This window comes from Carassius carassius, chromosome 18, assembly GCF_963082965.1.
Source record: "Carassius carassius chromosome 18, fCarCar2.1, whole genome shotgun sequence".
NCBI classification, from domain to species: domain Eukaryota; kingdom Metazoa; phylum Chordata; class Actinopteri; order Cypriniformes; family Cyprinidae; genus Carassius; species Carassius carassius.
Genome location: NC_081772.1, coordinates 637501 through 647500, shown reverse-complemented (window position 1 = coordinate 647500; position 10000 = coordinate 637501). Strand labels below are relative to the sequence as shown.

The window sequence follows — 10000 nt, the reverse complement described above, 5'->3', positions numbered from 1 at the left end:
GTACAGATGAAGCCTCAGCCATGTCTGTACCATGGCGTCCAGTCCCAGTGGAGCTGGATGAGTCAGAGGAAGCCAGAGGGGACAGTGTGATGTCTCTCGAGTCGCAAACAGATCCACCCGAGTCTGGCCAACATCTCCAACTCTGCTTCATCACCTCGGTGTGAAGCCACCATTCCCCGGGCCTCGGCTCCTGCCTCAACACGATGTCTGCTCCCATATTAAGATGCCCAGAAATGGGAACTGCTCTGAGTGAGAGGAATTCGTCCTGGGCCCACACAAGGATCTGGTAGCTAGTTGTATAAACGGCGTGAGTGCAGACCTCCTTGGTGGTTGATGTAAGAGACCACCGCTGTGTTGTCGGTGCGCACCAACACATGGTGACCTCTTAGGTCTGGGAGAAAATAACGAAGTGCACAAAGCACGGCCAGCATCTCCAGGCAGTCAATGTGCCATGTCAGATGGCGACCACTCCACAGACCATGGGCAGGGTGTCCACTCATGACCGCACCCCAGCCGGTGAGGGACGTGTCCGTCGCTAGCATCACCTTTAGCATGCTAAGTGGGTTTGTTCTTGAGCCACCACTGTAGGGGTCTCATGTACAGCAGGCCCATAGTATTCACATTGCCATCAGACACAGCAATCTCCATGACTGCTTGACAGTGAGTGACCGGCCTTCTCTCACTCTCACTCTCCGAGCAGGTGACATACGTGCCTGCATCGTGGTCGAATCCCACACCATGTCCAGATAAGTGGTTCTCTGAACTGGAGAAAGCACACTTTTCTTGGCGTTAAGTCTTAACCCCAGCTCTTTCATGTGAGCGAGAACGACACCTCAGTGCCGAACCGTTATCTGCTCAGATTGAGCTGATGTCAACCAATCGTCAATTTGGTTGAGTCGTGAAAGTGTGGGGTGAGAGTGCAAAGCCAGTGGAAGATCCGTATTGGTAGGCTTTTGCCCCCAAAAGCAAACCTCAGGAACTTCCGATGAAGAAGGATGGAGATAAGTGCATCTTTTGATAGATTGTGACACACCAGTTCTCGGACTTGGCCTGTGCAGGCATGCTAAACTTCAGTCCCCTGACTGAGAGGTTCAAAAAGCACAGATCTAGAAAAGGACACAACACGTCATCCTTCCTCGGAACAGTGAAGTACGACGGTAGGACCCGGACTCTGCAACCCAAGGAGGGACCACCTCGATGCTCTCCGTCCTCAGACAGAGTCTACTTCTGTTCCATTACCAGAGCCTGCTTGGGGTCCACCAGAACTGGATTCTGTGGTCTCTGACTACAGCGTGCAGGACCCACTGAGACACATTTGGCAGTAGTTTTCACGCTGCAAAATAGTCTACTAAGGGAATCAGCCTCTCAAGACTGATCTCTGGTTGCATCAGAGCAATTAGCTCGGTGCCCTGAAGCAGCGCACCGGCAGGGGACGACCGTACTAGCTGCTCTAGAGACCTCCCAGGAGGTCGCGAGCCTCTTAGCACCGCTACGTTTCCGGGCGGTAACTCAGAGAAGCGCTCGCTGGAGACCGCTGTGCCCTGGAACACCGGCAGGGTTGGCAGATCGATCTCCTGAGGGCACTGAGGAGAGACGGGCACCGTGTAATGCGGTGTACACCGCTCTCCCCCAGAGGGGCCTGCCCTACGAGGTCCTGAGCCGCAGCATCAGGACTCTCGTAGCTGAATCCCGCGAGCACAACCACCGCTCTGCCTCGGCGAAAGCGGGGCTGGTACCGCGAGAAACACCAGTGAAAGCTCTATCCTCAAAGAGAGCAAAGGCTTGCATCGCAGCCGTCAACTCCCTCGAGAGCTGACACTGCGCGCTTCACTCTCAAGCAGACAACACACGAGCTGCGTGTGTCCCTACCTTTTTTTTTTTTTCTTTGGCAGGGAAAACACACAGCCTGAACGCTGCCTGCTCTCGCCCAAAACTTCTCTTGATTGAAGCTTTGACAATGGAGTTTATCAGTGGACAAACGACACTAAATAAGACTCACAAACAGATAGCGACTGACACACACACACAGAGCGCTTGCTGAAGACACAAGGCTGATTACCGGCTTCGCCGCTCATGCTTTTATGCTTCCTGGTCTCTGACGTCACCCGACTTTCCATTGGACTGATTATACAAATTATTCAGAGACATCACGCTGGACTCGTTCCCCATTCGTTCTCGACGCAGCTCGAGTTTCTGAAGAGGAACTACATTAACACATTTCCATATATATATATGGGAAACTAGAGCTTATATCTTCTATAAAACTACATCACAATATATATTTTCCTCATAGTTGAATGTAAACAAATATACAAACTGTATCATAGTTATCACATACTGAATATAAAATGACATAATTTTCCAATATATGAAAAGCACGAAAATTCAATATGTTATCACTATATATTATGCAGTACAGTATATTATTATGTTGATTGCCAATATATAAGAAAATATGTTTTCAATTTTAAGTCAAGTTTTAAATATATCTTTTTTTTGCATATTAAGAAAAACTATAATGCTAATAAAATAACATTGATTATCGTTGACACACACACACACACACATACATATGGAAAGTTTTTATTGATATTTTTTTAATTCAAATTATGCAATATAAGGCCTTTGTTTTAAGACGCAGGGCTGTGGTGTTATATTAATGCATATTGTAAATGCCTGTTCAACTTTACATGTTTAGTAAACATGTTTGAAATACTGGTATGAGTGCAAAAATAATGCTGTACTGTTGTGTTCAGACAGTAAATGTTTACATCAGTTTCTGTCTTTTAAGCAAATCGGCTGCAGACGAACATTTTCTCCTGCTCTCCAATAACAGCAGAAGGGTTTCTTGAGCTCGTTTTCGGCAGCCGAGCTCTTGAATGGCTCAGTTACACAGAGACGTCGTTCTCAGACCTGTGTTTTTGAGATGAATTGTGGGGCTGATGAAGCTCGGCAGACGCCGCTGAGGAAGACATTCATTACTTCTCTGACTTCCCCACTGGCTCTCATTATTTCCTCATCTTCATCTGCAGGAGAAAGAGTCCGAGCCGGACCTTCATCCATCAGCTCCCGATCGAAGACGAGAACCAGAGCCAAGTTAAAGGCACAGACCAGCCCCAGGCCATGAGTTTGTGAAGTGAAGAAGATGTGATTGACATCGTTTGCTTATTGATCATGTGTTTCTGAGTTCATCCCCATCCGTGATTAATAAACTGAGCGTGTTATAGAGTATCCTCGTCTCAGGTGAGCGTCTGCTGAATTATTCACAACGTGTTTTGCTCTCGTTGAATCTCATGCTGAGCAGCAGATGCCCTTCTGAATCAAACACAGCCTGAGAGATGAAAACTGAGGGAACGCCGCTCAAATATCCGCCCTGAGACTCGTGAAAGACAAAGAGTTTACGAGAGTCACGGATAGAGATTGTCATGCCTTTTTATAGCGAGACTTTATAATGTTGTTTATTTAGTTATTTTAGGATCAGTCATTCAGTGCTGCTTGAAATGTTCTATATTTCGGCATAAATATAACTCAAAACATCATCAGAATTACGCACAAAGAGAACCCAAATCAAACAAATTACTGGGGTAATATGAAGCAATTTAGATTTTTCAAAAGCGTTTTTATCCATAATTTGTATTATGCAATTAATTATGTTTTGTTTTATGGTTAAAGCAAATGTTTGTACACTTAACAGATAATGTCCTGGCAGAAAATGACCAGTATCTGTTTGGTTTGTCTACAGATTTGATTGCTTTTATTTTTATTCATAGATTATTATTTTTTTTGCATGTTCTTTAATTTAAAAAAAAAAGTTTTTTATATTAGGTATAAAAACAATAGCTAAAAAATATTAAATTAATTTAAATTAATAAATAAAAATAAAAAGATTTCGTTTTTTTTTATTGTAATACATGATTTGCGTAAATGTTTTATCTATAACTTTAAGTAAAAGTTTTAGTAATTTTATTGTTTTGTGTGTGTTTGTTATTTTCATTGTATTTATTCATTTTTGTTTATTTTATATATATATATATATACTATTTTTATTTCAGTTTAAATTCATAATCAAATATTTCAAGTAACGATTTTTCAAAGTTGAATTTATATAAATATATATAAAGGAAAAAATAGGAAAAAGTAAATCAGAATATTAATAAAACTATGATGGAAAAGCATCATTTAAAATCTTAAATTTATTACAATTTAAAGTTTCTATAATTATAAGTAATATAATATTAATATGATAAATACAATTAATTTAAATAATCTAATGGAATTATGTTCTTTTTAAATAAAACAATTCAAATAATTTAATATAATTAATTAAATTAATTTTGTTTGACAGTAATAATGTTCTCCAACCAGGCCATCAGGACTATGAGTATATATCTTTTAAAGTAAAATAAATATAATGTCTTTTACTGCACATGTAGTGCATCTCAAGAACTGTTTAATCATCAATCTCAGATATGAGACGTTTTTGACTGCACCTGTTTACAAGAATCGCTCTTAAACGAAGTACAGTAAGATTGACATTCATAAATAATACATGTGTCCAGGAAAGCTTCTGATTACTTTTATGAAGTACAGTTGACAAGTATATCACAGCAGTGCTTTATAAAATCATTAAAGCTCTGCGGTTTGTGATGGAGAGCGACCATCGATGGGTTTATCGGATGCATCATTGCAGGCGAGGGAATTCAGTCTTTGTGCTGCGCTTTAGTGCATTGCATGCAATGTGGATTCATTTCTCAGCAATCAGAAAATCTGAACGTTGGGCGAAACGGACGCTTGGTTTTCTGATGTGTGCGATCATCCGTCCAGTGTTTGCAGCTCAGCCGAGGGTAGAAGGTCGTTTCTTTCCTTTCTGTTCGTCTCGTGTGGATGCAGGCGTGACCGAGGGCTGTTTTCAGATGTACGAGGTGATAAAGTTATTGATTTAGTAGCAGGTAACAGTCTTTGCAGCCTAAAACCATATATGATTTCATCAGATCTTCCATTAGTGCAAGCATCACTGTTACTGCTGCTTGAACTTTTCCCTTAAAGAGACAGTTCATGCACAAATGAAGATTTGCTGTTAATTTACTCACCCTCAGTCTATCCAAGATGTGGGTGACTTTTTCTTCTTTAGTAGAACAGTAAAGTAAACAGTTAAGACCTCAGTATATCGTCAGGAGCCACAGGGATTCATTTTGTGCTTTTTTTCGACTCTCAAAGTGACGGCACCCATTGACTTGCAACGGTTTCAGCTAAAAATCGTCTTTCTATTGAAGAAATAAATCACCTTCTTCTTGGAAGGCCTGATTTTTGGGTGAACTTTCTCTTTTTGTTAATGAGTGTCTCTTCAGCGTTTTCTGCAGATGCAGATGTGAAGTTTTTATTTATTCAGAAATATGAAGTGGGCGCTGGGAGCAAACAGGGATAAATATGTAAATCTGTGCTCTGGGTTAAGATTATGATGAATTTCACACAAAGATCCTCCCACTATCATAAACCTTTTGCTACAGCGTGGCCATTTACCGCAATGCAAAGCAGTTTTTCCTGACAGATTTGTGGATGTAGTTTAGGGTCAATAAGTTGTTGTTGTTTTTATCACTAAGGCTGCATTTGCATTTTTGCTGCAAATTGAAAAAATAGAATAGTTTGCACACGAAACAGCACTGAGCACTGATCTATAAAAATGAGATACTTAAGAAATTAAGATACCAAAAAAGTGTGGTAAAAACCAAAATCTAAAAGGATCCAAAGTGACCCAAATTAGTTTTGGTTTTTGACCATTGAAAATGTGTACAACTGAATAATTTACCCATGGAGCTGCATTGAGATCCACAAATAGTTCCAATAAATTAGTTTTACATTTTTTTTTTTTTTATGTACAAACATGCAAACTTTGGAAAAATATATAACAAATATACAAATATTTTTTGGCTCTCTCAAAACTATGTCTTTTAACGAAAAACAAGTATCAACTGTGTGCAAAGTGACTCACATTTGGTTTTCAACTATTGAAAATTGGTTAAATTTAACAATTTGCACATAGAGCAGCATTGAGATCTCTGTATCTCTGGAAACGAAATGTAAAGGGCCTTAAAAATTAGGATACTAAAATGAAAACTGGTTAAGAAGCAGAATCTAAAAGGATATTTAGCTATGTTTAATATTTGTTGAGTTACATGCAAACAAACTTTGGAAAAATCATATTTTTGCCTCTGAATATGTTATGTTTAATGTGATTGTTTTGATTGAAGGAAATGTTGCGTTTCTGATTTCAAGATCATTTGTTCTTCAGACATTCATCTTTAAAAGACAAAAGTGTCTCACATTTGATTTCTGATTATACTGAAAATTGGAAAAGATATGCACATGGAGCTGTATTGAGATTCCCATATCTCTGGAAATGAACCATATAGGGCCTTACAATGAAGATAACAAATAAGAACCAGGATATTGAGATATTTTTTATAATTCTTGAGTTACAGTAATGCATACTTTGGAGAGAAAAAAAATTGAAAGGCATTTTTCCCATTTTTGAATGGTCACAATTGGCAAACAATGCAACAAAGATTGCTAAAGTTAACTTTTATTAATAAAGCTTCCATCAAATAACATGATGCTGCCATCTTTCTAAAACAGTTGATTGTCTTTTAACTTCACGTGAAGAAATAGTAGAATAGTGCATCAGTAAATATCCATCCATTGCATTGAACATATTGGCTTGCATTTCCTTTACAAGAAAGAAAAAGAAAAAGATAAAGAATATGATAACTTATGTTTTTTTTTAATATAGTATCTCAGTTTATTATAGCATTACAGTAGCAATGTAGTACAGTTTACAATAATATTCTGAATAATTTTATTTTATTTTTTTGTTTTATTTACATTTATTTTAGTATCTGTGCTGTGTTTATGTCATTATTATTCTAGTCTTTTTAGTTTTATTAAGTTTTATTTCAGTTTAAGTTTTATTGTTGTAGAATGTTAAGTTGAACTAAATGAAAATGAAAAATGCTGCAACTGGTAGAAAATCATTTTCTGTGTCTTTCTCTGTGCCAAAAATGTTGTTTTTTCCAAAGTTCAAATGCCTGTAACTCAAGAAATGTTAAAGATATCTTTATATCCTTTTAGGTGTTGGTTCTTAACAAAGTTTTCTTTTGTTAACTTCTTTTGCAAGGCCCTGCATGATTCATTTCCAGAGATATTTGGATTTCAGTTTGGCTCCATGGGTAAAAAGTGGTCAAAAACCAAAAGTGGTTTACTTTGCAAACCTTGATACCTTTTCTATTAAAGACATACCTTTCTGAGGGCCAAAAGTATTATTTATCCAAAGTTTGCATGCTTGTAACTTAAAAACTACTGAAGATATCAAATTATGCAGTTAAATATTTTCTCAGGGCAGTTCCAAACGAAACAAAGATGGCAGACGAGCTCCGGATTGGTGCAACAGCAGCGTAATGAATCAGTGTATTTATTAAGAGTAATCAGCTCGACTGAATCACTCCATTGTGTGCATGTACCGGTCTCCATAAAGGTAATAGCTCCAACCTGCGTGGGGATAATGGATCCTGGATGAAGTATTGACCGCCTCTGGATTTTGATTAAGGGCCTGCGGGGCAGAACATGTCTTAATGAAAGTGAGGAATCAGCATTCAAGGTGGCAGCGTCCACTCGCTGATTACGTGTAGATCTCGAGTGAGAGGAGATGCTAAAGTGTCTTCTCCGATAAGCATGTTCTGTATTTCTTAATGGTGTAAGTAGAGGAGATTATTAGTGTCGTCATGGCCTGGAGAAGGTCAGCGCTAATCAGTTTTGATTCGGATCCAGAATATCTCACGTTCATCAGTCAACCATTAGAGTTCATGAAGAATTTATCGCATTTCACACCACCGATCTCGCCCGGTTATGCAAATGCATCTCTCTTTAAAGTATTATTAGCAGGATGTGAGAATTGGCAAGTGAAATGACATCAGATTTACAATAAGTGCCATTTGGAAGAGCTTAAGGCGTCACGCTTGAGAAAGCAGTAAATCTGTTCAATCCAAACGCTGGTTAATCGCCTGTCGGATGTGCCGCGACAATGAAGAATCACACGTAGAATCTCTTTAACGATGTCAATAGTTCCTCCCAGACAGATATGGAGTAAGTGGAGAGAAAACCTCTGAGAAGGCGGCTTGATAATCTCAACGACTCAAACGTTTCTTCTTCAGTCGTAGCGCTAGATTCTCATTGTGTGACTATCGATCCATATAAATATTTATAAGGGTTTTAATGGCAGAAAAGTAATTCACTGTGTATAAGAAAAGGATGACATGCTGAGATACAATACTAGTAATCTTCTATTATTTTATAAGTGCAAAAAATAAAGCCATCAGTGCATTTAAAATCCACAACAAATATAAGATGTTTACTTTCTTCGGGAAAGACCAATCGACAGCTGAGATTTTGTGTTAATGAACACAGCAGTGCAATGAATAGAGTGATAGTAAATCACCAGTTGGTAAATATTTTAGAGTTAATTAATTTAGTTAATTAATTGTTTTGTTCTGAAATAGAGTTGTGTAGTACTTCCGATGCGTTGTTACCTTAATACATAAAGAAATGATTACAAAAGTGAACTTAAATAGATTTTTGTCTGAATAGTGTACTCTGTAATGTGAAGATAGCTGGTTCCGTATTTTTTATTTAATTGTATATTCTGAGTTTATATCTCGCAATTCTGATTTTTTTTTTTTTTTTTTGTAGAATTGGTAGAATTACAAGTTTAAATCGAACAGTTCTGAGATTAAATCTCACGATTTTGACTTTTTTGTAGAATTGCAAGTTTAAATCTCGCAATTCTGAATTTAAATCTAATTTCTGATATTTTCATAGAATTGCAAGTGTAAATCTCGCAATTTTGAGTTTAAGTGACACAATTCTGACTTTTTTCATAGAATTGCATGTTTAAATTCTGAGTTTGTCTCACAATTTTGACTTTTTTTATTACAAGTTTAAATTTCACAATTCTGACTTTTTTGTAGAATAACATTTAAATCTCACAATTCACGATTCTGTGTTATATGATTAAATATTATATGATTTGAGCGCTTGTAACATACAAAGATTGTTAACATGGAATCCTTGTCTTCAATACACAGTGAATGAATTTCAAGTGTAGAATTATTATTATTTTTTATTATTTTTACCATTTTTGAAGGAATTTGTAGCATGGAATCATATTACAGCTGGATCGAAAAGTACTCAAGATTTTTTTTCTTTTTTTTTTTTTTTTAGAAAGTTGTTCTAAGGTGAACCTGCATGTTTTTATATCCTTCATGATGTCTTCTGCTTTGAGTTGCATGACCATGAATTGTTTTTCATCTGGTCAGATCTGGACGAGCCTGTGGTGACGGTTCATCAGAGTATCGGTGAAGCTAAAGAGCAGTTCTACTACGAGCGGACAGTTTTTCTGCGCTGCATCGCTAACTCCAACCCTCCCATCCGCTACAGCTGGTTCCGTGGACGAGACGTTCTCTCGCAAGGCTCTGATAAAGGTGTGGAGATCTACGAGCCCTTCTTTACCCAGGTAAGAATCTAACCCTTGCTAAAAAATACTGCTGTGATACTGTGCTTTTGTACACTAGCATGTTGGTAATGTATCTGCTAAGTTAATAAAAGTAATGTATGCTAATCATGATACACTTCTATAGAAAAAAAATACTTTTGCATAGCATGGATGCCTCGAAAAAAGTCACAATTGTTAAGTTTAAATCTCTTTTATGACTTTTTCTTAGAATTACAATTATATTTCTCACAATTCTGAAATGTTTCTTAGAATTGCATGCTCATTTCTTGCCATTCTCATTTTTTTTCTTAGCATTGATTTTTTATTTCTTGCGATTCAGACTTTTTCTCGGAATTTCACGTTAATTTCTCGCAACTCTGACATTTTTAGAATTGCAACTTTAAATAATGCAATCCTAACTTTGTTCTTAGAATTGCAGCTTTATTTGTCGCAATTTTG

General features: G+C 37.5%; 1 protein-coding gene across 4 annotated transcripts in view; it reads left to right on the top strand.

Annotated features, from left to right (window-relative positions):
- The window catches only part of LOC132092036 (MAM domain-containing glycosylphosphatidylinositol anchor protein 2-like), a 141876-nt gene that overhangs the window by 62549 nt on the left and 69327 nt on the right, over window positions 1-10000 (top strand). For all 4 annotated transcript variants that reach the window (XM_059498093.1, XM_059498091.1, XM_059498090.1 and 1 more), the window contains exon 4: window positions 9366-9562. In XM_059498093.1, coding sequence (XP_059354076.1) covers window positions 9366-9562 — 197 coding nt within the window. The remainder of the gene's footprint in view (window positions 1-9365; window positions 9563-10000) is intronic.